General features: G+C 56.3%; 1 protein-coding gene across 6 annotated transcripts in view; it reads right to left on the reverse strand.

The window, feature by feature from the left end:
* The window catches only part of SH3PXD2A (SH3 and PX domains 2A), a 248697-nt gene that overhangs the window by 85019 nt on the left and 138389 nt on the right, over nt 1-25289 (reverse strand). For 4 of the 6 annotated variants that reach the window (XM_060125289.1, XM_060125291.1, XM_060125290.1 and 1 more), the window contains one exon: nt 11132-11160. The exons of 1 other annotated variant lie outside the window; for it this stretch is intronic. In XM_060125289.1, coding sequence (XP_059981272.1) covers nt 11132-11160 — 29 coding nt within the window. Of the gene's footprint in view, nt 1-11131; nt 11265-25289 lie in introns of those variants that run through there. One more of the 6 variants, XM_060125295.1, reaches the window with a different exon arrangement.

Genomic DNA, 25289 nt, shown 5'->3' on the forward strand with positions numbered 1-25289 from the left:
ATCCCACCCGCTGCGCCTCCACCATGGTAGCACTTGGACATCACATCATAACTGCTGTTTACTTTCCCACCTCCCTGACCCGACTGAGAGTCCTGAGGACACGGACCTCACTGTATCCACCTTGGTATCCCCAGGCTTGGACCACAGGGCCTGGCACAGAGGAGGTACTCGGATGTTCACTGAACAGATCTACACGACAGCCACAGCCAGTGCCAGTGAGTCAGCTCTAGGTCTGGCAGGAGCCACCTAATCCTAGCAGAGTCTGGTACCAGCATCCATTCGGAAACTTGCTTCTTACCAGTTTGGCCATACCCTCACCCCTGGGAGAGCTGCCACTAGTGTCAACTGAGCCCCGGGCTTAGAGCAGAGAGAGAAACCGAGGTCACTGAGGAAGATGGGGAAAGGGCCCTCGTACTCAGAACCCTGTGACCAAACGCAAATGAGGAACTGACAGAGGGCTCTCAGAGCCACTAGGCTCCAGGGAGGGACAGTATACGGCCAAGAGGTGACAGACCAGGAGAAGCTGCCCCACCCAGACAGATCTGGGACAAGAGATGTTAATATCTGCCATGTTTGCAAGGTTTCCCCGGGAGGGGGGGGGCTATTGCCAACCAAGATAGTCCTAATTTGGCCTCTTATCACTAGCCTGTCATCACAGCTTTGCAAGGACCTCACCTTCCTTCCGGGAACAGTTATGTACCCAGCTCTGACCCTGACCCAACACTCAGGGAGCCTAAGGTGGTCCAGGGCCCAGGGGGAGACCCTGGCTAACAGGAAAGGCAGCTCCCAGAAACCTGCAGGGGGCCTTTTCCTACAACACAGCATCCACTGGCCAGATGCAACGTTGGGAGGAAGCATCTCGAAGAGGTGGTGGCTCTTCCTTCTGAGCACAGGGAAGTGAAGGGACTTTCTAACACGGCCCAATTTTCTTGGTACAAGAATCCAGTTCTGGGGGCTTCCCTGGTGACGCAGTGGTTGAGGGTCCACCTGCCGATGCGGGGGACGCGGGTTCGTGCCCCGGTCCGGGAGGATCCCGCATGCCGCAAAGCGGCTGGGCCCGTGAGCCATGGCCGCTGAGCCTGCGCGTCCGGAGCGGGAGGGGCCGCAGCAGTGAGAGGCCCGCGTACCGCAAAAAAAAAAAAAAAAAAAAAAGAATCCAGTTCTAACATTAAGAAAATCCATCTTCATACCAGCTGCTTGGGTCACATGTGGCAATGACAAGATCCCGAGGGTAAAGCAGAAAGAGTTGGGGAAAAACACTTTTTCCCCTGCAAACTTCTAAGTTTCACTGAAACTTTGGAAAATTTTTCTTTGCCGTCACATTTCAAAACTGACCAATTATAAAAATGTCACAAGCCAACTGAGTTACACACGCCACATTTCTATTTCTAAACAAAGTAACTTTAGATCAGAAAAAGGTGCTAACACAATAAATAATGCACATTTCCCCCAAATCTTTGTTTTTCCATTGGCTTTGTTGTTACTGGAAATGTTGCCTCGTTTGTCACATGTTTATAAGCCAAAAAGCCCAAGTGGGGAACAAGTTATTTTCTGGCTGAGGGCCGTGGTGGGAAGCGTTTCTTTGCTGGACCACAATGTGGGTGTCTCCTCCTCTGAAGAGGAAAACCTTGTGGAAATAAAAGGCAGACGGGGGTCTTGTCACAGCCTCCTGATGAGGGCAGAAGGGAAGCTAGTGGCTGGGCAGGCCCAGTGGAGAGCCATTCTCCAAGGCCCCGAATGCTGGGCCAGTGTTCCCTGTCCTCTAACTGCGCTCCCCTTCCCGTACTGGTTCTGCCCCCCACCCCCAACTTGGGACACAACTAAATGCACCCTCCAGGAGCAGCCCCATCCTGGGGGTCCGATCCTGCTGCCTCCTCACTGCCTGACTACCCCGAACACTGTCATCAACCCACGTGGACGACCCACCCCAAATTCAACCCCGCCTCTATCTCAGGATCCCTGGGGAGCCCATCAAAACTGCCGGTGTTCCTGGCCGCCACCCCCAGAGATGCTCATTCAGGAGGTCTGGGCAGGGCCTGCGAACCTGCACTTCAACAAGCAGGCTCAGGACTCTCAGCATACCTCCGGGCCTTTGCCCATGCTGTCCCCTTCCAGCCCATCTTCTCATTACCCCAGCAGGAGAGGTCGGGTGATAGGAATGAGGGAGCAGAAAGAAGCTAAGCAAGCAGGGCAGAGGGATCAAGGCCACACACCAGCTAGCTGCCTCCTTCCCGGGAGTGAGATACGGGATTCCAGGACTCGGGGAGCCCTCACCTCCCTCGCGCCTGCTTTGTGTGTGCAAGCCAGTAGGTCGGTGGCAGGGGAGTCGCGGCACAGACACACACTTTCTCCATCACACTGCTGCCACATTGGCTGGCTGTGGAACAGACAAATCAATCAGCCTCCTTTCACTTCCAATTAGTTGCCTTTGAACTCCAGGGTGACATCAGGCTGAGGACCCAGAGCCACGAAAACAAAAATTATTTAAAAACACCAACCCGGGTGAGATGTGCCACAACACGATGCCTTCACAAGACACGTTCACTTTTGGCCGTTGGAGGGTGCCAGTCATGTCTTGGCCGTGTTCTCTAAGCAGCCTGGGCCTTTCTCCCTGAGGATGGATGGCTCGGGCAGCAAAGAAAGCTTTGCAAAAGTCTTGCTGGGACTTCCCTGGTGGCGCAGTGGTTAAGAATCCGCCTGCCAACGCAGGGGACATGGGTTCGAGCCCTGGTCTGGGAAGATCCCACGTGCCGCGGAGCAACTAAGCCCGTGCGCCACAACTACTGAGCCTGCGCTCTTGAGCCCTTGCGTGGCAACTACTGAGCCTGCAAGCCACAACTACTGAGCCCACGTGCCGCAGCCACTGAAGACCACGCGTCTAGAGCCCATGATCCACAACAAGAGAAGCCACAGCAATGAGAAGCCCACGCACCACAACGAAGAGTAGCCCCTGCTCACCTCAACTAGAGACAGCCCGCGCAGCAACAAAGACCCAACGCAGCCAAAAATAAAGTAAAATAAATGTATAAAAAAAAAAAAGGAAAAGTCTTGCTGATACACTCTCCCAGGTTTCCTTTCCAGACACATCTCCTGCCCTCCCCTTCTCTAGCCCTTCACTTCTGCCAGGCTAGACATCTCTTCTTCCCTCAAACTTCTCAATCACATCCCAGACTCCAAGTCTTTGCTCAGGCCCGGCCCTTCTACCAGGGGCGTCCGCCCACCCCTCTGCTCATTGCAACCCCTTCCATCCTCCAGGATGCATCTCCAGCCCCTCCCATCTTGGCTAGTACCCCCCCACCCCCCACCCCCAGCCCCTTCTATTTGACTCCCGCTGCTTGTGGATCACAACGCATCCTGCCCTGCATTCATCAATGAATCACTGAGAGCATCCTGCTTTCTCAATTGAGCTGTGACCTCTGTGGGGCCAGAGACCGGAGACCAGCAATCGCTTAGAGAAATGAAAGCCTCCGGGAGAGGCGTGAAGGCTGCTGCCGTCTGCTTTGTCTCTGCCCTTCTCCCTCTGTGGCTGGTGAGCAGGGCAGGCCGGGGGTCAAGAGAGAGCCTGGCCCTGCTCTCTGTCCTACTGGGGCATTCATCCTGTGGGAAGACGAGGGACCAGAGGCTTTACAGACCTGCTCGCTCTGCTTCACCATGGCCCTCCTCACACCTCCGCCTCATTCCAGGGTTTGGTGGGAATGTGATGAGCAGGAAGCCAGGTTCTGCCCAACCCCTCACCTTGGGCAGGTGGCAGGCCCTCTCTTAGTTACTTCCTCTATAAAACGAGGAGGGTAGACTAACTTTTTATAGTAGCCAGAACCTATGGGCAGGTTTTGCTTTAAAACAAATACACCTTATTAAAGACCAAATTCAGACAAAGAGAGATTAAGGGGATATTAGTCACACCCTGTAAAGGGACTCTTTACCCAATTAAGAATCCCTGGTGACCAATGGGTTCCTTCTAGAAACCGCAGTGGGGGGCTCTCTTGGGGAAGTCCCTCTTTCAGTCTGTGGAACCTCCTGCTAGAGGTCTCCAGGGCCCAGTCCTGTTCACCTGTGGATCCCTTGGGTCTTAGCTTAGGAGGGAACAGACTTCAGTGGAAAGAGGTTTGGATCAGAAGGACCAGATTCGAATCCTTCATCTACCTGGCTAGGTGACCTCGGGCAGGTTCCTGAACCTACCTCTCCTGGTCTTTAAAAGGGGGACAAGACCAGCTGCCCAGGTTATTGGGAGGCTGACTGGCAACTATGAGATGGTGCGCACTCTGCCTTCCCCCTCTAATTGAGAGGAGTCTCTCCTGCAGGAGGGCAAATGCCAAAGCCAGTGGTCCCTTCTGCTGGGGGACCTCCACGGTGGACCTCTGCTAGATATCCACGGTGCTGCCTCCTACTCATAATAGAAGAGGCTTAACCCTTAGTGTTTCCTGCACCAGACACTTCACAGGTATTAACACATATTCAAGCCTCAAGCAACCTGGTGAAGTGCTATCGTTATACCCATTCCACAGATGAGGAAACTGAGGTACAGGGAAGTTAGGACTTGCCCAAGACCACACAGCTGGCAGAGCTGGGACACAAAACCAGGCATTCTGGCCCCAGAGCCTGTGTTCTTAACTCTACAGAATGTTCTGAGTCTAGGTTCTGTCTCCTCTGGGGCCGGGCCCTGGGCTCAAAGAATGAAAATAATGCTTCAAGCATGTCTTTTTACTCTCAAATCCAAGGTAGGACCAACTTCTCCCCGCCTTTCTGAACCTATCAATACTTAAAATAACAACAACGGCAGCTGCTATCATTGGGAGCTGCTATGCGCTGGGCCCCCTGCTAATTCAATCCTTACCTTTAATAGAGGCAGGCACTATTTTTACCCCTGTTTTCCATATGGGGGCATGAAGGTCAGAGGTTAAGCAGCTGCCAGTCATAGAGCAAACACATGGCAGAGCAGGAGTTCAAACCCTGTCTGATGCCAAAACCTAAACTCTGAACTCCAAGCAGCACGCTTCTCCGCAGTGAAACTACAGCAATGCTGATCTCATTAACTCCATCCGATGACGCGGACTGTATGGTACTAAAATGGAAGCAGGCAGAGCTCACCAAGTTTCCAAGGAAAAGTATAAAGTAAACCGGATTTCACGAGAAACATCAACACTAGCCCGAAAGAACAAACTTGCAACACTTTTGAGCAACCTCATTTGCATATAAACGAGCTGCAGCTCATCACAGGACTCCTGGGTGGGATGGGGCCTCAGACACAATCCCAGGGCCAGGATGATCTCACAGGATCCGTGGCCACCTGCGCCCCCTCGTGGTGCAAGTCAGAACTCCCCAGCCACCAGCGCCGGAGCCAGGCAGCTTCCCAGAACTCTGGGCGCCCCAGCCCATCTTTTCAGGTTTGAAGAGAAGCCCCTGCTCTGGGGGGGCCTGCTCCAGCCCACCTCTGAGCTCCCGCAGCAGTGCTCACCGGGGGGGGGGGACGGCCAATCACAGCTAACAGCAACAGGCTCTTGCTACTGCCAGGCCCGGCATAAAGCCCTTTAACTACATCACATCCTTGAATCATCTGCACCTTCCTGCAGGTGGCTGCTACTCCATTTTCATGGGTGTGTCCATCACTTTTATGCGTCACCCTGGCTAGGCTACAATCCCCAGTTATTCAACCACACACTAATCCAGGAATTGCTGGGGAGGTATTCTGCAGGTGGGATCAGGTTCATCATTAGTTGACTTTCAGTGAAATTATACTTGATACTCCAAGGGCTCCTGGGTCCATAAGCTGAAACGCTTTAAAGGCAGAGCTGAGGCTTCCCTGCAGGAGGAATTTCACCTGTGGATGGCAACCCCAGTCGGCTCTTGGGTTTCAGACTTGCCTCACCTGCCCCCAATCACATCAGCCAGTTCCTTGCCAGAAATTTGATAGCTCCTGCTGGTTCTGTTTCTCTAGTTGAACCTGACTGATACAACAGAACAAGTGAGGTCGCAGAGCTCAGGTGATCTGCCCAAGGTCGTGCAGCTGAGAATGGGAGCCCAGGCAACCTGACATAAACTGCCCCCCACGGCCCACACCCGATCAGGGAAATCCATCTCGTCCCTCCATTGCTGCCAGAGTCCTCATCCTCTCATCACCTGCCTCCTCCCCTTAACCATCTCCACTCACCGGTCAGAAAAATCCTTCTGGGATCTAAGTCAGATTATGTCCCCCTTTCCTCAGAACCCCGTAGGGGCTCTTCATCTCACAGTGAAAGCCAAAACCCTTAAAATGGCTGGCAAGGCCCTACACGGTCTTTGCTGCTGCCGCATCCCCACTACATGGCTGCTCTCCCCTCCTAACACCTTGACCTCCCCTACGTTCCACCCAGCCACAGACCTCCCACCCCTGGGCCCTTGTACTGGCTGTGCCCTTGGTCTGGACTGCTCTTCCTCAGGTAGCCATGCCACTTCCTTGCTTCCCTGTCCAACAGTACATTCTTGTCTGCACAGTTCATCACCCAGAGCGGACTGCAAACCCCTCGAGGGCAGAAAGGCACATTCCTATAATCTCAACGCTTTACAGGTACCGGCATACAGCTGGTGCTCAATAAGGTCAGCTGCAGTATCTGTCTCCAAACAAGCTGCACTTGGTCCTGCTCCCCCATCTTTGCGCAAGTGCTATCTCTTGATTAGCAAAGCCCCTGCTCTCCACCCCAATCAGAAAAACTCCTCCTTTTCCTGGATAATGTTCCTGACTAGAGGCTGCAGCGACCTCTCTTTCCTGACCTGCAGCGTCATTCATGCACCCACGCCTTCTTCCATCCACCCTCCCATTCAACAAGCACCAGGGGACCCTGCTACTGGTGTGAGCCCTGCTGCAAGGTCTCTGCCTTCAAGGTGGTGGGACACAGATAATGAACAAGAAAACCCACAAGATAGAGTGCGGTTAGTGATGTGCAAGAAGCAGGGAGACCTAAAGGGGCAGCTAGAGAGTGGAGGTAGGGGCAGCTTCTCTGAGGTGACAAGCAGAAATCTTAAGGAGCTAGCCATATGGAAGAATGGGGAACAGTATTCAGGCAGAGGGAACAGCAAATGCAAAGACTGTGGAGAGAACGAACCCGAAGTGTTTAAGGAATGGAAGGTGATGGGAGCAGCTGAGCAGAGGGCTGGGGTGGGAAGGGGGGACGGGGATGAGGGCAGAGCCTGGGGCAGGGTGGCAGGCAGGGGCCAAAGCACACGGCTCTGCAAGCCCGGGATAAGGAGTTTTTCTGGGTGGGATGGGAAATCTTGGAATTTAGGCAGAAAAGCACATTATTTGATCCATGTGTGGAAGAGCTCACTCTAGCTGCGGTGTGGAGGGGCTGGGGTGGGAGCAGACAGGCTGAGGAGGAAGCTGGGGTCCTCCTGAGAGACGAAGGGAGCTTCCAACAGGTGTGACGGTGGAGGTGGGAGAAGGGGATGGATCTGGAGGTCAGGTGGGCAAGTGAGAGGAAGGGAGAAGTCAGGGATGACCTCTCCGATGCTGGGCTTGAGCAACAGGGTGGATGGAGCGAGAAGGAAGATGCGGGAAGGAGCAGGTTCTGTGGAGCGAAGGAGCAGAAATAAATTTGAGGCTACACTGTCTTCGGGGTCTCAAGGTCGCCAGTCCTGCCTCCTCTGTGAGGCTGTCAGCCGCCTGAGAACTTTCTTCCTGTTGACTCCACCCTCCCCAGGCCTGCCTTGTAGTCCTGGCTCTGTGCTCAATAGGAGATCCCTCCAGGAGATCCTCCAAGGATGGGCTGGGGCTTCGAGGACTAAAATGTGACAAGAAATGACGAGGGAACAAGCATTCATGTTCTCCACGCAAACATCCCTGACTGGAGCGACCTTGGGAAGCTTCACACGCTTCATCACAGAGCAGAGTGAAGCCCAAAGTATGAACTCAAACCCTCACTTTGCCACAGACTCCGGGCAGCCACCCTCGGAGACACAGCTTCTCATTTGTGAAATGCGAATCCTACCAGCCACCATGCAACATGGCTCTGGGCAGCAAATAAAGAAATATATGTAAAGTTGCCAGCACATAGTAGATGCTCACTAAATAATAACAGTAGCTAGCACTTTGGGAGAACTGTCCAGTTCTCACTGTAGGCAGTGGTCTAAGCACACTTACATATAGAAGTTTATGTAATTTCATCATAACCATATAAGGTGTGTATTGATCAGGGTTCTCCAGAGAAACAGAACAGAATATTGAGAGAGAGAGAGAGCAAGAGCGAGCGAGCGAGGGAGGGAGGGAGAGAGAGAGGAACTGGCTCACGTGATTGGGGGGGCTTGGTGAGCCCACAGCCTGACGGGGTAGACTGACAGGCTGGAGACGCAAGGAAGAGTTGCAGTTCAAGTCCAAAGGTGCTGGCAGAATTCCTTCTTGCTTTGGGGAGGTCAGTCTTTCTCTTAAGGTCTTCAACTGTTTGGATGAGGCCAACCCCCATTAGGGAGGGTAATCTGCTTTACTCAAAGTCCACTGATTTAAAAGTGAATCTCATTCAAAAACAAACGCCTTCACAGACACATCCAGAAAAATGCTTGACAAAATATCTGGGCACAGCCAAGTCGACACATAAAATTAACCTTACCAGATGGATAAGAATATTATCCCCAATTGACAGAAGGGAGGACAGGGTCAGAGAGGGTAGGAAGTCTGCCCAAGGTCTGAAAAGCCAGACTCTGAACTCCTGCAGTCTGGCTCCAGACCTGGCACTTTTAACCATGACACTAAGTGGCCATTATCATAAGCAGCGTAAATTAAATTTTTCCATCCATCCCTTTCCTGGCTGGAGAGTGGAAGGCAGAGAAACCGGGGAAGCCTTCCCTGGGTGGGGCCCTGTCTTGCTTAGGAAGCAGCACAGAACCTGAGCCTTAGAGATTGAGGGTAGGGCCGCTGGGAGGTTACGAGGCCCAGCCCTTGACTTTATAGTTGGAAACTGAGGCCTAGAGTAGAGAAGGGACTCACCCAGGGTCCCAGGGCTTCAGAAAGTAATGCTGATGACAATAAACTGACACTTCTACAGCAGTTATTGGGTCCTACGGACTTTTCCACATTAACTTATTGAATCTTCTACATGTGAGGTAGAGACCATCATTATCTGTGTTTTTTTAGGAAGAGAAAACCGAGGCAGAGAGGTTATGAAAATTGCCTGAGGTCACACAGAGCCAGAATCTGAGCCCAGGGCTTCCCTGGTGGCACAGTGGTTAAGAATCTGCCTGCCAATGCAGGGGACATGCGTTCGAGCCCTGGTCCGGGAAGATCCCACGTGCCACGGAGCACCTAAGCCCGTGTGCTATGACTACTGAGCCTGCGCTCTAGAGCCTGCGTGCCACAACTACTGAAACCCGCGTCCCTAGAGCCTGTGCTCTGCTACAAGAGAAGCCACTGCAATGAGAAGCCCGCGTACCGCAACGAAGAGTAGCCCCCCTCGCTGCAACTAGAGAAAGTCCGCATGCAGCAGCGAAGACCCAACACGGCCAAAAATAAATAAATTTATAAAAAAAGAATCTGAGCCCAGGCTCAACCAGCCACTACACCTCTGAGGCCCAGGGCAAGTTTCTTGGGGAGAGGGGTGTGACGGAACACAATCCCATGTTTGCCCCTCCTTCCAGGTTCCCCCACCTATGACTCGGGCTGCAAGTGACAGCTGAGGAGATGCTGCAATTCCTCAAGTTCATGAGGCAGCCTTACCCCCTGTTCATGGAGGAAATGCTGTTCTGCACCAGGGGTGGGCATACCTGAAGCACCCCTCCCCAGGTGACAGGCATGTGTGCACACGCAGTCTCATCCCACAGCTAGACACAAACACACGCCAACCCACAACTGGATACATCCTAACACAGTGGCACACACACCCCCAAACAAGTAAACATACCCTCAAGAGCACACAACTATGAAGCCCCACATGAACACGCACAACCCCCTGTACACACACACGTTCCCCCCGTATGTAAGCCAGGACACATCTTTCCTCATCCCAGTGAATATATAAGCAAGCACTTATACACACAAAACATACGGACCCACACTCAGAAACGCACCATGCAATCACAACTAGCCCAATTCACAGCCCATCCATCACACACAGGCACACATACCTCTTTTGATCCACAGTTCAAAGCACCTGGACACAAGTACCTCGCTACAACGTGAGCCATTAATGTAAGCTAGGTGTTCATACACACTTCCCACATCCCCAAGGCCAGAGCCCCAGATGGTTGCGCACCCCCATAAATACGGACAACACACAAGCCCACACAGATCGCTGCATTCCCTTCCCCGCCCCAACTCCCAGTACACACAGCCCTAAGTACAAGGGGCCACCCTCTCCCAATTAACTGCGCCCCGCCCACGTGCTGGCATTTGCCTAGTCCCTCCTCCCCCACCCAGAGAGAATCCTCCTCTGACCCCAGCCGACTGCGCCCTAAACACAGCGTCCAGCGTCCAAGGACCTGCCCCGACGCTCCCCGTCTCCACCCGCTTCGCAAACTCGGAGTGAGCCCGGCACCTGCCGGGCCGATGCCAGGGCGGGTCGGTGGCCTCCCATCGGGTGTCTCTGAGGGCCACCACGCAGAGCCTCCACCCCGGCACGGTGGAGAACGCGCTCAGAGTTGGGGAAGGAGGGGAAGGTCTGCGCTGTAGCCGTTAAAAACCCAGTCTCTGCAGCACGATTCCCCTCCGTTCCCCTCCGCCCTTTTTCGGTCCTGGATCTCACCTTCCCACGGCGAAAACCCAGCCTCTCGTTTCTATTAACCCTTCCATCGCTGCCGCACCGCGGGAAGGACCGAGGGAGAAACCACAGAGGTGCCCAGGAGTTGGCCCCGCAGGCCCAGGAGGAGGATCCGGCTGCACCCGTCGCGGGGGCTTAGGCCCTTCACAGGCATCCCCACACTCCCCATGCACCCGCTCCCACCCCCACCGGGAGAGCCCGAGGGGCGCGGTGCGAGGAGGAGGCGCGAGTACCAGAGGTCTTAGGGGGCATGGACTGAGGAGGGGGGCAACCACAGGGAGTACCCTGGCCCACAGGACCACAGGGCAGGCGGGCGAGGACAAGTCCCCAGAAAGTCCTCCTTAGGGTCGGAGCGGCGCGTGCACGAAGCGGGAGGGGAGGCTGGAGGGAAGAACGCCGGGATGCTCCCTTACCTGATTTCCTCTTGGAACTGCCATAGTCCCTGAAAAAGAAGCAACAACAGACAGACATGGTTAGGGTCGTGCGGAGGCGCGCGGCCGCTGGGCTGCAGGGCTGCGGCTGCCGGGCACCCACGGGCCGGATGCTCATGTGATGCCGGCGGCCGGCGAGCCGCGCGCTCCGCAGCCGCACGCACTGCGCGCCGCGCCTGCCCGCGGGTCCCAGCCAGCCCGGCCTCCAGGCGCGGTCCGCCTGCCCCTCCACGCCCCTCCCCGCCGCCCGCAGCGAGCACCCCTGCCCCGCCCCGCCCCGGCCCAACTGGATGGGCTCGGTGGGCCGCTCGTGCCCTTTCCCAGGCACCTTCCCCCGTCCGTCCTCCGATGGGGGAGGGTGAGGCACGTTTCCACCCACCTCGTTAATAGGGAAACTGAGGCCCCGGGGGTGGTCGCTAGAACCCAGGTCCTGCCCCGCGCCGGGAGCCCGCTCCCCTCCCCGGCAGAGCTTCCCTTCCCAGTTGTTTATACTGCTTGCTCTTGCTCACTCAGCCTTTAAAGTCACGACTGAAATGTCACCTCCTCAACCTGTCTTCCCCGACATCCTCCCTCTGCTGGCCTCTGCGTAATTACAGATTTGTGTGACCCTTTGATTAAAGTCTGCCCCCATCCTAGACCCAAGGCTCCCTGAGGTCACACTGTGGCTTGTTCCCTCCCACTGCATCCCTTGGCCTGGCATAAGTGATGGATAAATAGGGGCTGTAGGTTGAATGTTGACCAGAAAAGCTCAGGCTGGGAACCTGGGATTCAGTAGGGGTGAGGCAGAGCGTACTGCATGGACAGGAACAAAGGTTGAGCTTCTGAGTAAGTGAGCACTGGATGCAAATCCTGTCACTGACAATAACTGTTTGGTGCCCTGAGCTGCCCCAGCCTGGAGCCTTCCCTGCTCTGCAGCAAGGACTTAACCCAGACTCAGCAGCAGGCTACTTTCCAAATCCTGCCCCCACTGCCCTCCTGCCCTTGGCCCCTCCCAGCACCCCTTCCTCCGCCAATCCTCAGGGGAGCCTCTACGACGCTGGAGGTCTGTTAAGTGCTCAGGTGGGGCTGGCTGGTGATCAATGTGGAGACTAGAGGAAATGCCTTCCGTTTCCCCTGGGATCAAAGAAAATATGCCAACAGGCCAGCTAGGTCTGCCGGCTGGAAAGAGGGGGGTCTCTTGGAGGAAAGGGCAGCAGGTTCACCGGGAAGGGAGTCACCCTCATGGACGCTCCCCGAGATTCTGAGCCTATGAATCTGGGGGGCGGCCTGGGCTTAGGGGGGATTTGTTAAGCTCCAAGGTGATCTGCCTGCACAGCCAAGGATGAGGGGATCCCCCTCTCCGAGGCTTCTATGTCTCCCAAAGTTTGGACTCAGAAACCAGTGAGTCGGAATGCTGGGGCTGAGGCCCGGAACGTGCATTTCTGATACCGTCCCCTTACCAGCGGTCCTGTTTGAGAACCTCCTTGGTATTTCAAGCCTCTTTCAATCCTCACATCCACACTATGGAGGTCCTATCATCCCCGTTTTGCGGATGAGGAAACAGAGGTTCAGCCACTGCCCAAGGTCATCCAAGCTGGGCAAGGGCTGTGGTTCATAAGCCCACGTGCCCGAATGATACTGCAACAAGGATGGGGGGAAAGGGGAACCTGTTGAATCTGTTGCCTCCAAAAGGCAGGTGGGAGAGTTCCCATCTGCCCCCATCCTCGACCTGGCAGTCCAGGAAAGCCTGAGCCAGCGTCACCTCCCTGGGGCAGAAGGGAGACGGGGAGAGACTGTCCGGAGCGCCTGGCTGTGCCGGTTGAAGCTCTACTGTGGGAAAAATTCCCGGTGAGGAGGAGAACATTGTACGGAGGCTATGTCCTGCCTAGCAGACTTGCATCTCCCAAGGAGAGAATTTGTTTCTCAGGCTTTTTGCAGAGTGGGGCCTGGGGAAGGGCAGAGAGTGGAGGGCAAGGGGGAACTGCCCTCCCCTGCCCCACCATTTTCCTTCTGGTCTTGCAGGAGAAGCCTCTGGGCTGGGGACCACAATGGCTCACTGCCCAACCCCTGGCTGCTAGCAGTCCAGACGGGGGGTGGCTTCCTCGCAGTGATGGCCATCTTCTCCCCCTGTTTGTGCAGCTGCAGCTGCCCAGGATTCTCTTTGAGCTTGTCAACAGCCCCCGAGGGGAGATGGGCAGGTCATTACCGTGTGACAGGGAAGCCCGCTAAGGCTCAGGAGTAGGCGAGGGACATAGTTCACAGGGGCCGAGGGCCCGCTCTGTGCCAGGCCCCGTCAGCAACTCTCGACCTGGTCATTCAACAGGTTCACCTGGAGAGCCAGTTACAAATTCAGACGTGGGGCCCCATCGCGACCTGACCTAACACAGTGTCTGCATCTACCCGCTGGGGGTCCCGAGGCTGGGCCAGTGTTGGCTGAGAGCCTGGGGCCCAGCAGTCTCTGCCCAGTCACTACAACCCTGACAGGTAGGCAGGAGTTGTGCCAAGGGGCACTGCAGTCACTGTACCATAATCTCCAGCAGGACCCCAGCCACGCCTAAGAAACATTTCCGCTCCGTGAGCACAATGAGGTTGAGCTTCCAGGCAAATCTCCTGGGCGGCCTCTTCCTCAACCAGAGCGCGAGCCCTTCCCACCAAGGGCTCCTGGATCCTGTGGTCTCCTTGCTTTGCAGGTGAGGACAGCAAAGCTTAGAGAAGCTAGACAACCTGTTCAAGGTCACACAGTGAGTAGGTGAGGCTGCGATTGGGTGGCCGAGGACCCGGGCATTGCTCTGGGGGTCAAGACCAAACCCCAAATTCTGCCACCCAGTGGGTGCAGGGGAGGGAGGGCAATGCAAGGCCCTGGGGGCCTGAGAAGCACATGGGTTAATGGAGTGGAAGCTGAGGCCCTGGCAGGGGAGGTGCCAGGCTGGGACTGGGTGGTCAGAATGGCAGGCATAGGAATCCTTCACACAGCATCTGGCCTCCAGCCCGAGCAGGCGCGGCCCTAATAGGAAACCTCTTGTAGGTTTCCGTTGGGCACCTTTTAGCAAAGCCATTGCGTATTTTTAGCCGCTGAGTATGAGAAGCAGCTTAGGTATCCAGTGGCTGGGACTCCCCCATCCCTCACATACCAGGGCACGGTGAGGGGGAAAGGCAGGGCTCTCCCTTCTGGCATGCCCACCTCCTGCTGCCCTGCAATCAGTCCTGGCCCGGGCAGGACAGCAGGCCGTCTGTCAGAGTCCAGGTCCTGAACCACTCAAGACCCCCTTCCCACCTCCCCTCCTTGCTCAGCTCTTGTCTGGAGGTGGTGCTGACAGCCCCTATACCGCTGGTGATTCCACTCCTAGTAGGTCACAGTGTAGCCTGCTTTCGACTTGCTGCTGAATCACTATCTCCCAGGGAGTCACAGGAAGGAGAAAGGGAGGGGAGGCGAGGGCTAGCGTCTCCCTCTAGTGCTACCAGAAGCTAATGTAATCGGAAAGGCCTCCCAGGCTGTCCCGACACAGCTCCATCAGGCCACTCAGCCTTCTCTGCAACTGGTCCGGGGGTGACCAAGACCACAGTGACCAACCATCCTGGGCAAACTGGGACATGGGACTTTCAGGGCTCAAACTGGGAAGGTTGCAGACAAACCAGGATAGCTGGTCACCAGATGGTCCACAGGTCAGGCCTGGCTGGGGGAAAGGGACGGGGTTCCTCCAACCCAGCATCACACCCTTCCCCCATTTAAACAGGGACTCCTGAGGCCTCCCCCTCCCCCACGTGATATAAACAGTTCGTCTCTTGGCCCTTCCTCTTAGGATGCTGCTGCCTGCGGGGTGAGGACAGGTGCTGGAAGCAGACAGCCTCCAGTTCAACTCTCTGCTACTTGCTAGCTGGGTGGTCATCCTGAGCTACTCCCTTTACCTCTCGAGCCTCTATTTCTCTGTCTGTAGAAAGAGGATAATAACTCTACCAACCCATTAGGATCTGGGGAAGATGAAACATACAGCACTCATAAAGGGGGTTCACATAGTGCCCAGCACAGAAAATGCTATAGAAATTATTATTCTTTCACACCTGGACCAGACCCCATCTCTGTTGTTACCCAAATGCCAAAGGCCCGTTTGAACTCGGACCCTGCAGAACCCCCTAAAACCAAAGGAAGGGGCTTCTTCTTAAGGACCCCGCCATGCTGCTGGCAGCAGAGTGCCACACAGGGGCAAGTCCAGCCCCCCTATGCAGAGTTTTGGGCTTTCAGACACCAAACCAGCATTGGTCTCTGTCTAGTGCCGTCCACCTAGGGAAAGCCTGTTGTGCACACAATGTTAGAACAGGGCTCATCTGGAAACAATCATGTTTTCAGGGTGACACTGACCCACAGGAACTGGCAAGCTCTGGACTCATTTATTGGGATTCATTTAACCTCCAAAGAGCGGCAAATGCTCAGAGCCCCGAACCAAGAGATGTTCATGCTAATGGCACCCAAACAGGTCAGCTTCCCTTTTCTTTTCTCTTCTTTTTAAATTTTTTTCCCTTTCTTTTCTCTTGGTGAGGCATGCTGTGCTCCTTCCCCGGACATTCCAGCGAAGGGGCTGGTGCTGGAGACAGAAAAGAGGGAGAGGCTGCAGGGAGGGGGCAGGAAAGGCATTTAACAGTTCCTGTGTCTGGACTACCTGTTTTTACACGTGCTTCCCCTCCCTCTGCCCTTTCTTGAACAGACATTTGCCCTTCAGTGCTCTGAAGTAGGCAGAGGTGGTGTTAACCCATTTTATGGGTGAGGAGACTGAGGTCCTGAGGGCTTAGGTGGCTTGCCCAGGCTTGTGAGGCTCCACTGACGTCCTGACCCAGAGGGCTCCCCACGCAGAGGTCCACCAGGGAACGGGCTGCAAGGAGAGGACGCACAGGCCGGAGAAGCAGGCTCTCACTGGGGAAAGGAGGCGGCATCCTGCTGGTCACGGGCTCCCGGAGTGAGAGGAAAGCCAGGAAGACCCCCTGAGGCAGGGGAGAGACCAGGAAAGGAAGCCCAGTCTGGCCGGGCTGCTCTGTGGAAGGAGGCTGAGTCCCCACCAGGTGGAATTCTGAGTGCTACAGGGCCATGCCCTCCGCTGCCTGCCGTCCCTCTCCCCCGCACTGTCATTCCCATCAGTGAGTGTCCTGGCAGAAGAGGACAGGCACGCACTGCCAGCTTGATGTTCTCACCCTCCTGTCTGCTGGCTGACATTGGCTGCTTGGCCCGGGATGCCTGTCTGCAGGGCTGCGGCCGCTGGGAACCGCGGGTTGCCAGATGGCTGTGGGTGACCTTGAGAGCCAAGTGGTCTTGGGGACGTGGGCGGTACCTAAAATATGGGGTCTGGGAGTAATGGTATGCAACCTTGGCCAGGAGAGTGACGTGGAGCCCTTCACACAGTGATGTAGTGATGGTTTTGACGGCTGTTATCAACCAATAAGCACCTTCTAGCTCTTGCTGGGGGCTGCCTCGTGAGGGCCCGTGCAGGCGTGGGAGAAATGTGTGACATGCAGAAGGCCTGCAAGTTCGGGGTTAAATTAGGGGATGAAACTACATAGCACAGTGAGAAAGAGAAAGGTAACATTCTGAGATAATCTATGCTGAGAGTCACAGGAGACGTTACACTCCAGGTGCAGAGAAGAGAGAGATCCCAGGGCTGTAGGACATGCAAGGTGGCTTCCTAGAGGAGGAAGCCTTGAGCTGAGCCTTGAAGGATCCGAGGGGTTTGGGTCCATGGAGAGGGTAGAGAGGGGAAAGTTCTAGAAGCAGGAACAAGTAACTCCAAAGAGGAGGAGCTGAACTACTGGGGAGCATTGGTGAGCAGAGGGACAGGCAGGGAAAGGCCAGGCTGGGGGAGGGGAGGGGGGAAGGGGAGGGCTTTGATGTCCTGCTGTGAAATCTGGAGGTTTTCAGAATTAGGGAGTGATGGGGTCAGAGCCTGGCTGGAGAAAGGTGTTTTGTTAAGAGGTGAGATGGACAGCCAGGGGGGCAGGGCAGGAGAGAGGCTGTGACAGCTCTGAGCCTGAAATGTCAACAGAGCCACCAGGGTTCTGGGCCTGGCTCTGCCCCTCAGCGGCCGGTGGACCTGCGCAAGTCACTTCAAACTAGTGCTTTCTGAATGCCAGGTTGTGACCCATTAGTGAGTTCTGAAATCACCTCGGTGGGTTCCAACAAGCATCTTTAACAGGTAGAAGGAACAAAATGATGGAGTCACCCACGGTTAAGTTTAAATCCTGTTTTGCGAAACTTGGGTTTCTGATGTCTACCTGCTTGTCTACCTGTCTGTCTGTATTGGGTTGTGATGTGAAACTTCTCACCATGGCAGCAAAAGGTTTAGGAACACCAACAAACTCTCGAGCCCTCAGTTTCCCCATCCCTATAAGGGGGCCCCTCTGAGTGTCCCCACAGGCTGTTCACTCTCTGTGAAACCAAAACTGAGACAGCCTGTCGCTCCAGAAGCCGAGCAGCGAGGCTCTGAGGGCAGGGGCTTCCGGCGGGCTGAGGGCGGGAGAATCTGGAGCAGTTTTCCACCCCCCTTAGCCCCTAGCTGGGTTTTCGTTCTGGCTTTTGAGAGCCTTTGCACGGAATGGTCTCAAGGGGCAGCAGCCTCTAGGGAAGACAGACAGAGGGGGCATGAATCTGTTCCTTGCCCCCATCTGTGCCCTGATCTAAATTGTGGCACTGAGGGCCCTTGTGTCCAACAAGAATCCGTCCTTTCTCCGCAGGGGCTGTTTTCTCCAGGGTTCTGAGAATGGGCCCCATTGTGACCATGTGGACCGTCCAGAGAGGCCGGAATTCCTGCCCCGGGGCGAAAAAGCTGAATTCCTGGAGAGGAAAGAGTTTCCTCCCGCCTCCTGCGCACCCCCGAAGCTGTGTCCCAGAGAGGCCCGAGCCAGGGTGATCACAGACACCTCCCAGGCCTCGTGCTGGTCTCCTGAACATCCCGGAGGGGCTCTGCTGCTGCTCCGTCCACAGCAAAAGGACAAAGCTCCGTCTGTCTGTCTGGCTCCTCACCATGACTGGACTCACCACTATGGCAAAGGTCCTGAGCGTGTCTCCAGCCCGGGGACGGCTCCACCGTGTCCAGGCCTCCAGCAGAGGTTAAGAGTGTGAGCGGGGTGGGGCCTGCTTCAGCCACTTACCACTTTGTGACAGAGGCAAGTTTCTTAACCTCTCTGTACCTTCATTTGTCAAAGGGATAAAATTAGTTCCTACCTTTGCTGTTGTTGTGGGGTTTACCTGGGATAATGCGCGAAGCTCTTAGAATGGCATCGGGCACGTGGAGAGGCTCCCTGGCCAACAGCCTGGGTTCCCAAGAGGGGCTAGATTTGGAGCGTGGACGGCGGCCAGAGTGGGGGAAGTGTTGACTGGCCCCTCACCAGCATGGCTTCCTAAAACCCTGGCTCTCTCGCTCGGGGTGCCAGCTCAGGCCTGGGGTCCCCGCTGTGTGCTCCGAGGCATCCCACCCAGATGGGGCTGACAAGCAGTCCAGGGAGGAGAGGGAAGATGGGGAACTGTGGGAAGGGAGTGACAAAGTGCCGTGATGGGGTTCCACCGTGAAATCCCCGGAGAGAAGGGCAAGGAGGGTGTTCCAGGTGTGGAGGCCTTCCCTGTCTCTCTCCAAGTGCATTTGTCTGTCCGTCCGTCCATGCATCCATCCGTGTCGTAACTGAGGGTCTGCTGTAGAACCAGCATTGTGTCTGGGCAGAAGTGGTGGGAAACACAGTTCTGCTCTCACACAGCACACTGTCTAGTTGGAGACACAAGACAAACACCCAGGAGAAGAAAATATACAAGTCACCTTGTGATCAGGTGCCCCAAAGCCTGGTCAAAAGGGTATGTTGTAGAGGCATTCCCCAGAAGGGGCGGTCAGAGTGGTCTGGGGCGATGGGAGAGGGCTGCCTGGAAGGGGGGGCAGCAGACCTGGAGGGGGGGCAGCAGACCTGGGGGGGCAGCAGACCTGGAGGGGGGGGCAGCAGACCTGGAAGGGGGGGCAGCAGACCTGGAGGGGGGGGCAGCAGACCTGGAGGGGGGGCAGCAGACCTGGAAGGGGGGGCAGCAGACCTGGGGGGGGGCAGCAGACCTGGAAGGGGGGCAGCAGACCTGGAGGGGGGGCAGCAGACCTGGAAGGGGGGCAGCAGACCTGGAGGGGGGGCAGCAGACCTGGAGGGGGGCAGCAGACCTACCCTCGAAAGGTGGATATTTAGAAAGAGCAAAGGCGGGAAGGAGAGTTGGGACGGAAGGGATGATGTGAGTAAAGGTGCAGGGGCAGGAAGGAATGTGGGATGGGGTGTGTGTGTGTGTGTGTGTGCGTGTGTGTGAGATGCCTCCAGGAGACTGTATGCCTGGGAGGACAGGACATGCAGCTGGGGCTGGACTGCAAGCAAAGGAAAATGGCTCAGATTTTAGAAGGAGAAACCCAGTGGCGATGGTTGTAACTAAAGATTTTCCCCTGGAAAGTGGCAACACCAGCCCTGTGACTGAGAATCAGGTTCCCACCTGGTTCTGGTTCTGGTTCAGGGTGCAGGATGGGGACTTGTTTCAGGAGACAGTAGAGTGCTTTGCTCCCCAAGCTACAGTGGCCCTGTCTGCAGAGGTGTGTCTCACCTGTGTGTGTGTGTGCGTGTGTTTGTGTGTGTGTGGCAGACACCAGGGTCCTACTGCTGAGTAGACCTCCAGCTTGCTCCTTGGCGGTGGGCCCGACACTCCCCAGCCCTGGCCTAATTTTGAGCTGGGGTTGGAAAGTTGGGAGCTTGGGCCAATGGCTTCCTGCTTCCCACGGAGGCCCAGGAGCCCGTCCAAGGCCCAGCTGTGCTTGTTCCTACTTCAGCCTCTGTGGGAAAGTGTGCTCAGACCATGGCCCCAAGCTTCTCCCAGGCGCCTAGCCCACTTGCACTGCCTGGGAGGGCCTGGGCTCTTGGAGCTTGTGTGGTCGCCTGTGACAGCGAGAGAACCGTCTCCCAGATTTTCCCAAACTCTACACCACAAATGCGTAAACACTGAGCACCCAGAAACGCCAGGCCCCTTGACACCTGCTTTATGTTGTTTCTGATGCAGGTGCCTTAGGCCCATTTTACAGATGAGGCTTAGACAGGGTAAGTAACTTGCCTGGTGCCACACAGCCAGCAATGAGAAAGCAAGGCTGCAAACTCAGGGTTATCTGTGCTTATGGCCACCACACGCACCCTCCCGCCCTCTCTAGTGTCTCACGACATTCTAAGGCCTGGGGAGGGGCACCTTGTCCAGAAAGCCCACTGATTTTGACCTCCAGTGGCACTGAGTGTCCCAGTTTGGCCCCCAGCACCTAGTAGTGCCCTACCTGGAGCTGCCCAATAGAATTCTCTGTGGTCATCGGCGGAAATGGCCTCTATCTGCACCGTCCAGTGTGGTGGCCACCAGCCACTGTGGCTGTCAAGTACTTAAGAGATGACTAGTGTGACCCAAGACCCCGACCAGGGATTGAACCCAGGCCCGGCAGTGAGAGCCCGGAATCCTAACCACTAGGCCACCAGGGCGCTCCCCAAGAACTACATTTTTCATCTTAATTAAAATTGTAATGTAAATCGCCACAGCGTACTCGGCAGCGCGGCCTAGACCCATGGCCTGGATCAGGCACTGGCAGGTAGGTTTAGTTGGCTCACGTGGGGATGTGTGTGTAGCTGCCTGGGTTAAAATCCCAGCTCTGCCAGACAGATTTAGGGTCTCTCTGTCTTCCTTTCCACTCTGCATTTCCACCCATCTAATTGGATCGCTGGAGGATAAAACAAGTTAACACGTAGTGAGTACCTGGTGCACGGCGAGGCTCGGTAAAGGTGGGCCGCTAGCTCAGGCCTCCATCCCTCACTACAGGCATGGGGCTCTGCACAGCCCCAGCGGCTAACCCTGGGGAGGGAGGAGCTTCTGGAGGAGCAGCTCGGCAAGGATGTGGGGAGACTGGCCTGGCTGGCCCCAGTGGGGAGGGCCAAGCCTTGGGATATCGATTAGAGATGAAGAAACCCAGGCTCAGAGGTGTAAAGCCACTTCACCGAGACCACGTGCGGGGGTGGCAGAGCTGAGCGGTTCAAGCCCCATCTGAATGGTTGTATTCCTTTCATGCGCCCCAGGAATCCTCGTGGCTGCCAGGCTTCCCGGGGGCCTTGGCCCCATTGATTCCAGTCGGAAGGAGTGACAGGCAAGCCTGGATCCCCCTCACTGCTGGACCAAGTGGCTACTGCACGCCACGCAGCAGGAGGAAGTACAGGGCAGAGCGGCTCTCTGACCAGGCCAGTGTACCCAGCGAACTTGGGGTGCCCCCAGGCCAGCCTGGGCCCAGGGCAGCTGGAGGCTTCCCAAGGGTCTGCCAACTGGCTCCCTGAGCAGCACGTGAGAGACAGGGTCTAAGGGGGGTCCTCAAAGACTGAGCCACCCAGCGTGGGGTTCACGAGACCTGGGGGATGGCAGTCCTCTCTGTGCCTCAGTTTCCTTGACCGAAATAATCAGGGCATTAGACCGGGCCCCATGTGACTTTTGCAAAGAGGCTTCCGGCCCCAGGTAGGCCTGCGTCCTACCTGCTGCAGGAGGGGCAGCCTGGGAGCCCTGGGTAACAGCTTCCTGCCCCAGCCCTCCTCCAAGCAGCCTTCCTGTCAGCACTGGACCTGTTCTCTCTCCTCTGGGTCAGCCTGGCTCCAACTACAGCAAAGTCACTGTTTACCAGGACACCCATTACAGATCCCAGCGGGCCAGCCCTGGGCCACTGCCTTCAGCCTCCGCCATGTAATGACGTCACCAAGAAGTTCCCAGAGGCCCTGGAGCAGGCGTGAGCCCTTGGACCCCAGAGCATGGTGGGAACTGGGGGCGGGGGCATGGAGGGAGTGGGGCAGGCCACCGTACCCTGACTGTGCCCTCCTTTTCCAAAGCTGGGGGGGACTGAGGCATGCTACTATTATTGCTACTGTTATTGTTATTATCACTAATATCATAACTGACAAGAATGGTGTATTTTTTCAAGCATTTACATTATGCTGGGGACCAAACTAAGCCCTTGACACGTATCAGCTCATTTTATCCTCATAACATTCCTATGTAGTAAGTTCTCTTATTTTCCCCATTTTACAGAAGAGCAATAGAGGATCAGAGAGGGCATGTCACTTGCCCAAAGTAACACAGCATGTGAGCCCAAACTGCCTTAGTCTAGCGCTCAAATCATTTACCATCTTGTGGCTGATAAGGACACCTGTAAAGTTCAGACAGATAAGCTAAATTAGGAATAGGTGGGGAAGAGGAAGCTAAAACAAAGGCAAAGACTCAGGGCCAGAAATACCCAAAGGACACCGAGTTCTAGACACTTCCTTTTCACAGCATCTTCTCTTGTGTGAGCACAGCTGCGGGGAAGGGAAGCCTGGCTGTGACACGTGGCAAATGTCCACGACCACCTGTGCTTAGAGGCACCGTGGCTTCTGGTTCTAACGGCCCCTCGTTCAGAGCGCCGAGGCCGACGCGTCTCCTGGCTGCTTCTTGGAGGCTCTGCAGCGGAAGTGACCCTTCATGGGTCTGCAGCCCGAGGACGGCCTGGCTTTGTCTGGGGCAGGTTTACAGTCTCCAGAGAGGCTGTCTCTCCCAGGGGAGTTTTCATAAATTCTGGGGACAGTGACACTGGGTTGATGCTGTCCTGGGCTCTGCCTCCCTCTGACTTTCTCTCCTTCCCTTCCTTCAGCTCCTAGCCCAGTGCTGACCCCCAACACCCCCAAACCGGGCCTGCCATGGCACCCTGGCTTTTCCTTCGTCGCTCTTACTATTGCGTCTTTGCTGCTTCCTCCTCTCCACTGTAGGCTCCGTGAGGCCGGAACTGTGATGTCTCCCCAGGCCTCGCAGAGGGCTGGGCACCACTGGTGTTTGCTAAGTGAGTGCACGAAAGCCCTGACTCCTGGCAACCAGGCCCAGGGCTGCCAGGTGGTTCCAAGGGGCTGGCCAGAACGGCGGTATAATCCTGAGCTGACCCCAGGCAGCCCTCCCCTCCTTTCCCCCCCAGTAAAGCCCAGTGGAAATGCCACTTCCTCCAGGAAGTCTTCCCTGATCATTATAGATGGGTCAGCAAGTGCGGGTGCTAATTTGTGTAAAGTATGAGAAGGCTCAAGCAGTCTCGATGGGCAGAGTCCACCCTCATGACTCGGAGCATTCCCTGTCCATGTGTGAGGATGGCCTGGGTCTCCTGTGCTCCATCCTCTGTCTGGGACATCACCCTGGCAAGTGTGTCTCTCTGCTCCCCCAGCTGGACCACAGTGCCTTACTGCCTCCTTTGCCCGTGTCCCCTGTGGGCCCAAGTCTGAGAACAAGGGCACGTGTGTGCTCAGGAGCTGTTGTCTATGTGCCGGGCACAGAGAGATGTGCTTCGTATATATTACTGCAATTCTCTTGACCACTCCAAAAAGAAGGTGCTATCATTATCCCCGTTTTTCAGATGGGGAAATCGAGGCACAAATTGCTTAAGTTGGTAGCCCAGTGGCAGAGCTCAGATTTAAAGTGGGTGTGAGCTGACTCCTAAGCCTGTGCTGAGAACCATCACCGTCTTTTCAGGCTCTCGGCCTTCTAGCCTTCTCATGCCCCACCCCCCAAAACCCCCGCCCCTGTCCTGATGCCCCTGCTTGGAAGCCTCCGTCTGTCCAGGCCTATCCCTCCCTATCTGTCTCTGAACCCTCCGTCAGCATCCAAGTCCAGGTGGAGGCCTGGCTCCCCCAGGCTGCCTTCCCTGCCCACCTCCGGCCCCCAGGGGTCTGGCTCCCTCTCCAAGGCCCCCCTGCCCTCCTGGTCTGAGCATCTCCACCGGGCCTGCTTGACCATCTCATACTCCATGACTGACCCTGGTGCACTGGCCGGGCCCGCCCTCCCAGGAAGAGGACCGCAGGGGACTGGCCCCTCCACGCAGGCCCTCCTCAGGGCTTTAGCCAGAGCGGCCCTCAGGCCTTGAACAGACTCACCCACAGTCGTCTCCATTCTGCTTACAGAAACTCGGTGCTTAGTGACAAAAGGCCTGCAGTCCCGGAGCCCCAGGCGGCGGAGGGGTAGTGCTGGCCCACCTTCCCTGCAGCTGCCAGCCCTTTCCTCTGATCCCCTGCAGCACCACCAGGGGCTCCTCTGTCCTTGACAAGCACCTATTACGTGCCAGGCCCTGCCATCATAAAGCCAATTGATAAACTGGGTTAAGAGCTGTGAAGAAAGGAATCAGAGTGCTGAAGTGGAGAAAGAAAGGGAGGGCTCTCAGGAAGAAAGGATTAAGGGAGAGCCTGAGGGGCAGATGGAAAGGCAGAGGCCAGGGTTGGGGCAGGGGCAGGGGCAGGGGCAGGGGCAGCAGGAACAACGGCCAGGCCTCCCCGAGGCGCAGGCCACAGGGAAGCTCCCGGAAGACCTCCTAAGCGCAGCGGAAAGCCCTGTGGGTGTCGGTTCAGACAGGTTTTTTGGAAAGCTCCCTCCCCTGCTATTTGGGGAGGTCCCAGCAGCCCTGCCCTCAGGTAAGGCAGCCCTCTGGCTGGGAGCTCTTCGCAGGCTCCCCACAGGTTCCTTGGGAGATGCGCCCTGGTCAGCCCTGGTCGCCCCCGGGGTAGCTGTTGATAACCAGGCACCACTTCCGGCTGCCTTGCCTCCCGCACCTTCCCTCGCTCCCTCACTGGTATCTTCTCCCCAGTAAGCCGCCTGAGCTCAGTCCTCTCCTCCACATCTGCTTCTGGAGGATTCTGAAACAAGATGCCATCTCTCCGTGTCCCTGGCGTGAAGTGGCCCCCACCTGCCCACCAAGATCCTCCTGGTCACAGCCCTGCACAGCGAGGCCGCCACCCAGACATGCCGGGTGGCGGCCAGCGTGGGGTAACCGTGTCCTCTGGCTCCCAAGGCGCCTGCCTGCGGTGTCGCAGGGCTCTGTGGGCCTCATGGGTGCCCCTCCTGCTTGGGGTGGGAGCCGGGGCTCTCCCGGCTATTAGCCTTGAGTTCTTCGGCTTGGCAGGCGCAGGCTTCTCTAATCAGGAGACTGCCTCTGTCTAATTGAATCAGACATGACCACAGCCCAGCTCCCACTTCCCCAGCCATTCAGAGCAGCCAGCAGCCGGCCCTTCCCCCCGGTCCCTCAGCCAGGCCCCCATTCAAGTCTCCATAAGGGCCTCCAGGTGCCCTTCTCCGCACCAGCACTCGGGATGCTCTGGAAAT

The sequence above is a fragment of the Lagenorhynchus albirostris genome, chromosome 16 (assembly GCF_949774975.1).
Source record: "Lagenorhynchus albirostris chromosome 16, mLagAlb1.1, whole genome shotgun sequence".
Taxonomy (NCBI): Eukaryota; Metazoa; Chordata; class Mammalia; order Artiodactyla; family Delphinidae; genus Lagenorhynchus; species Lagenorhynchus albirostris.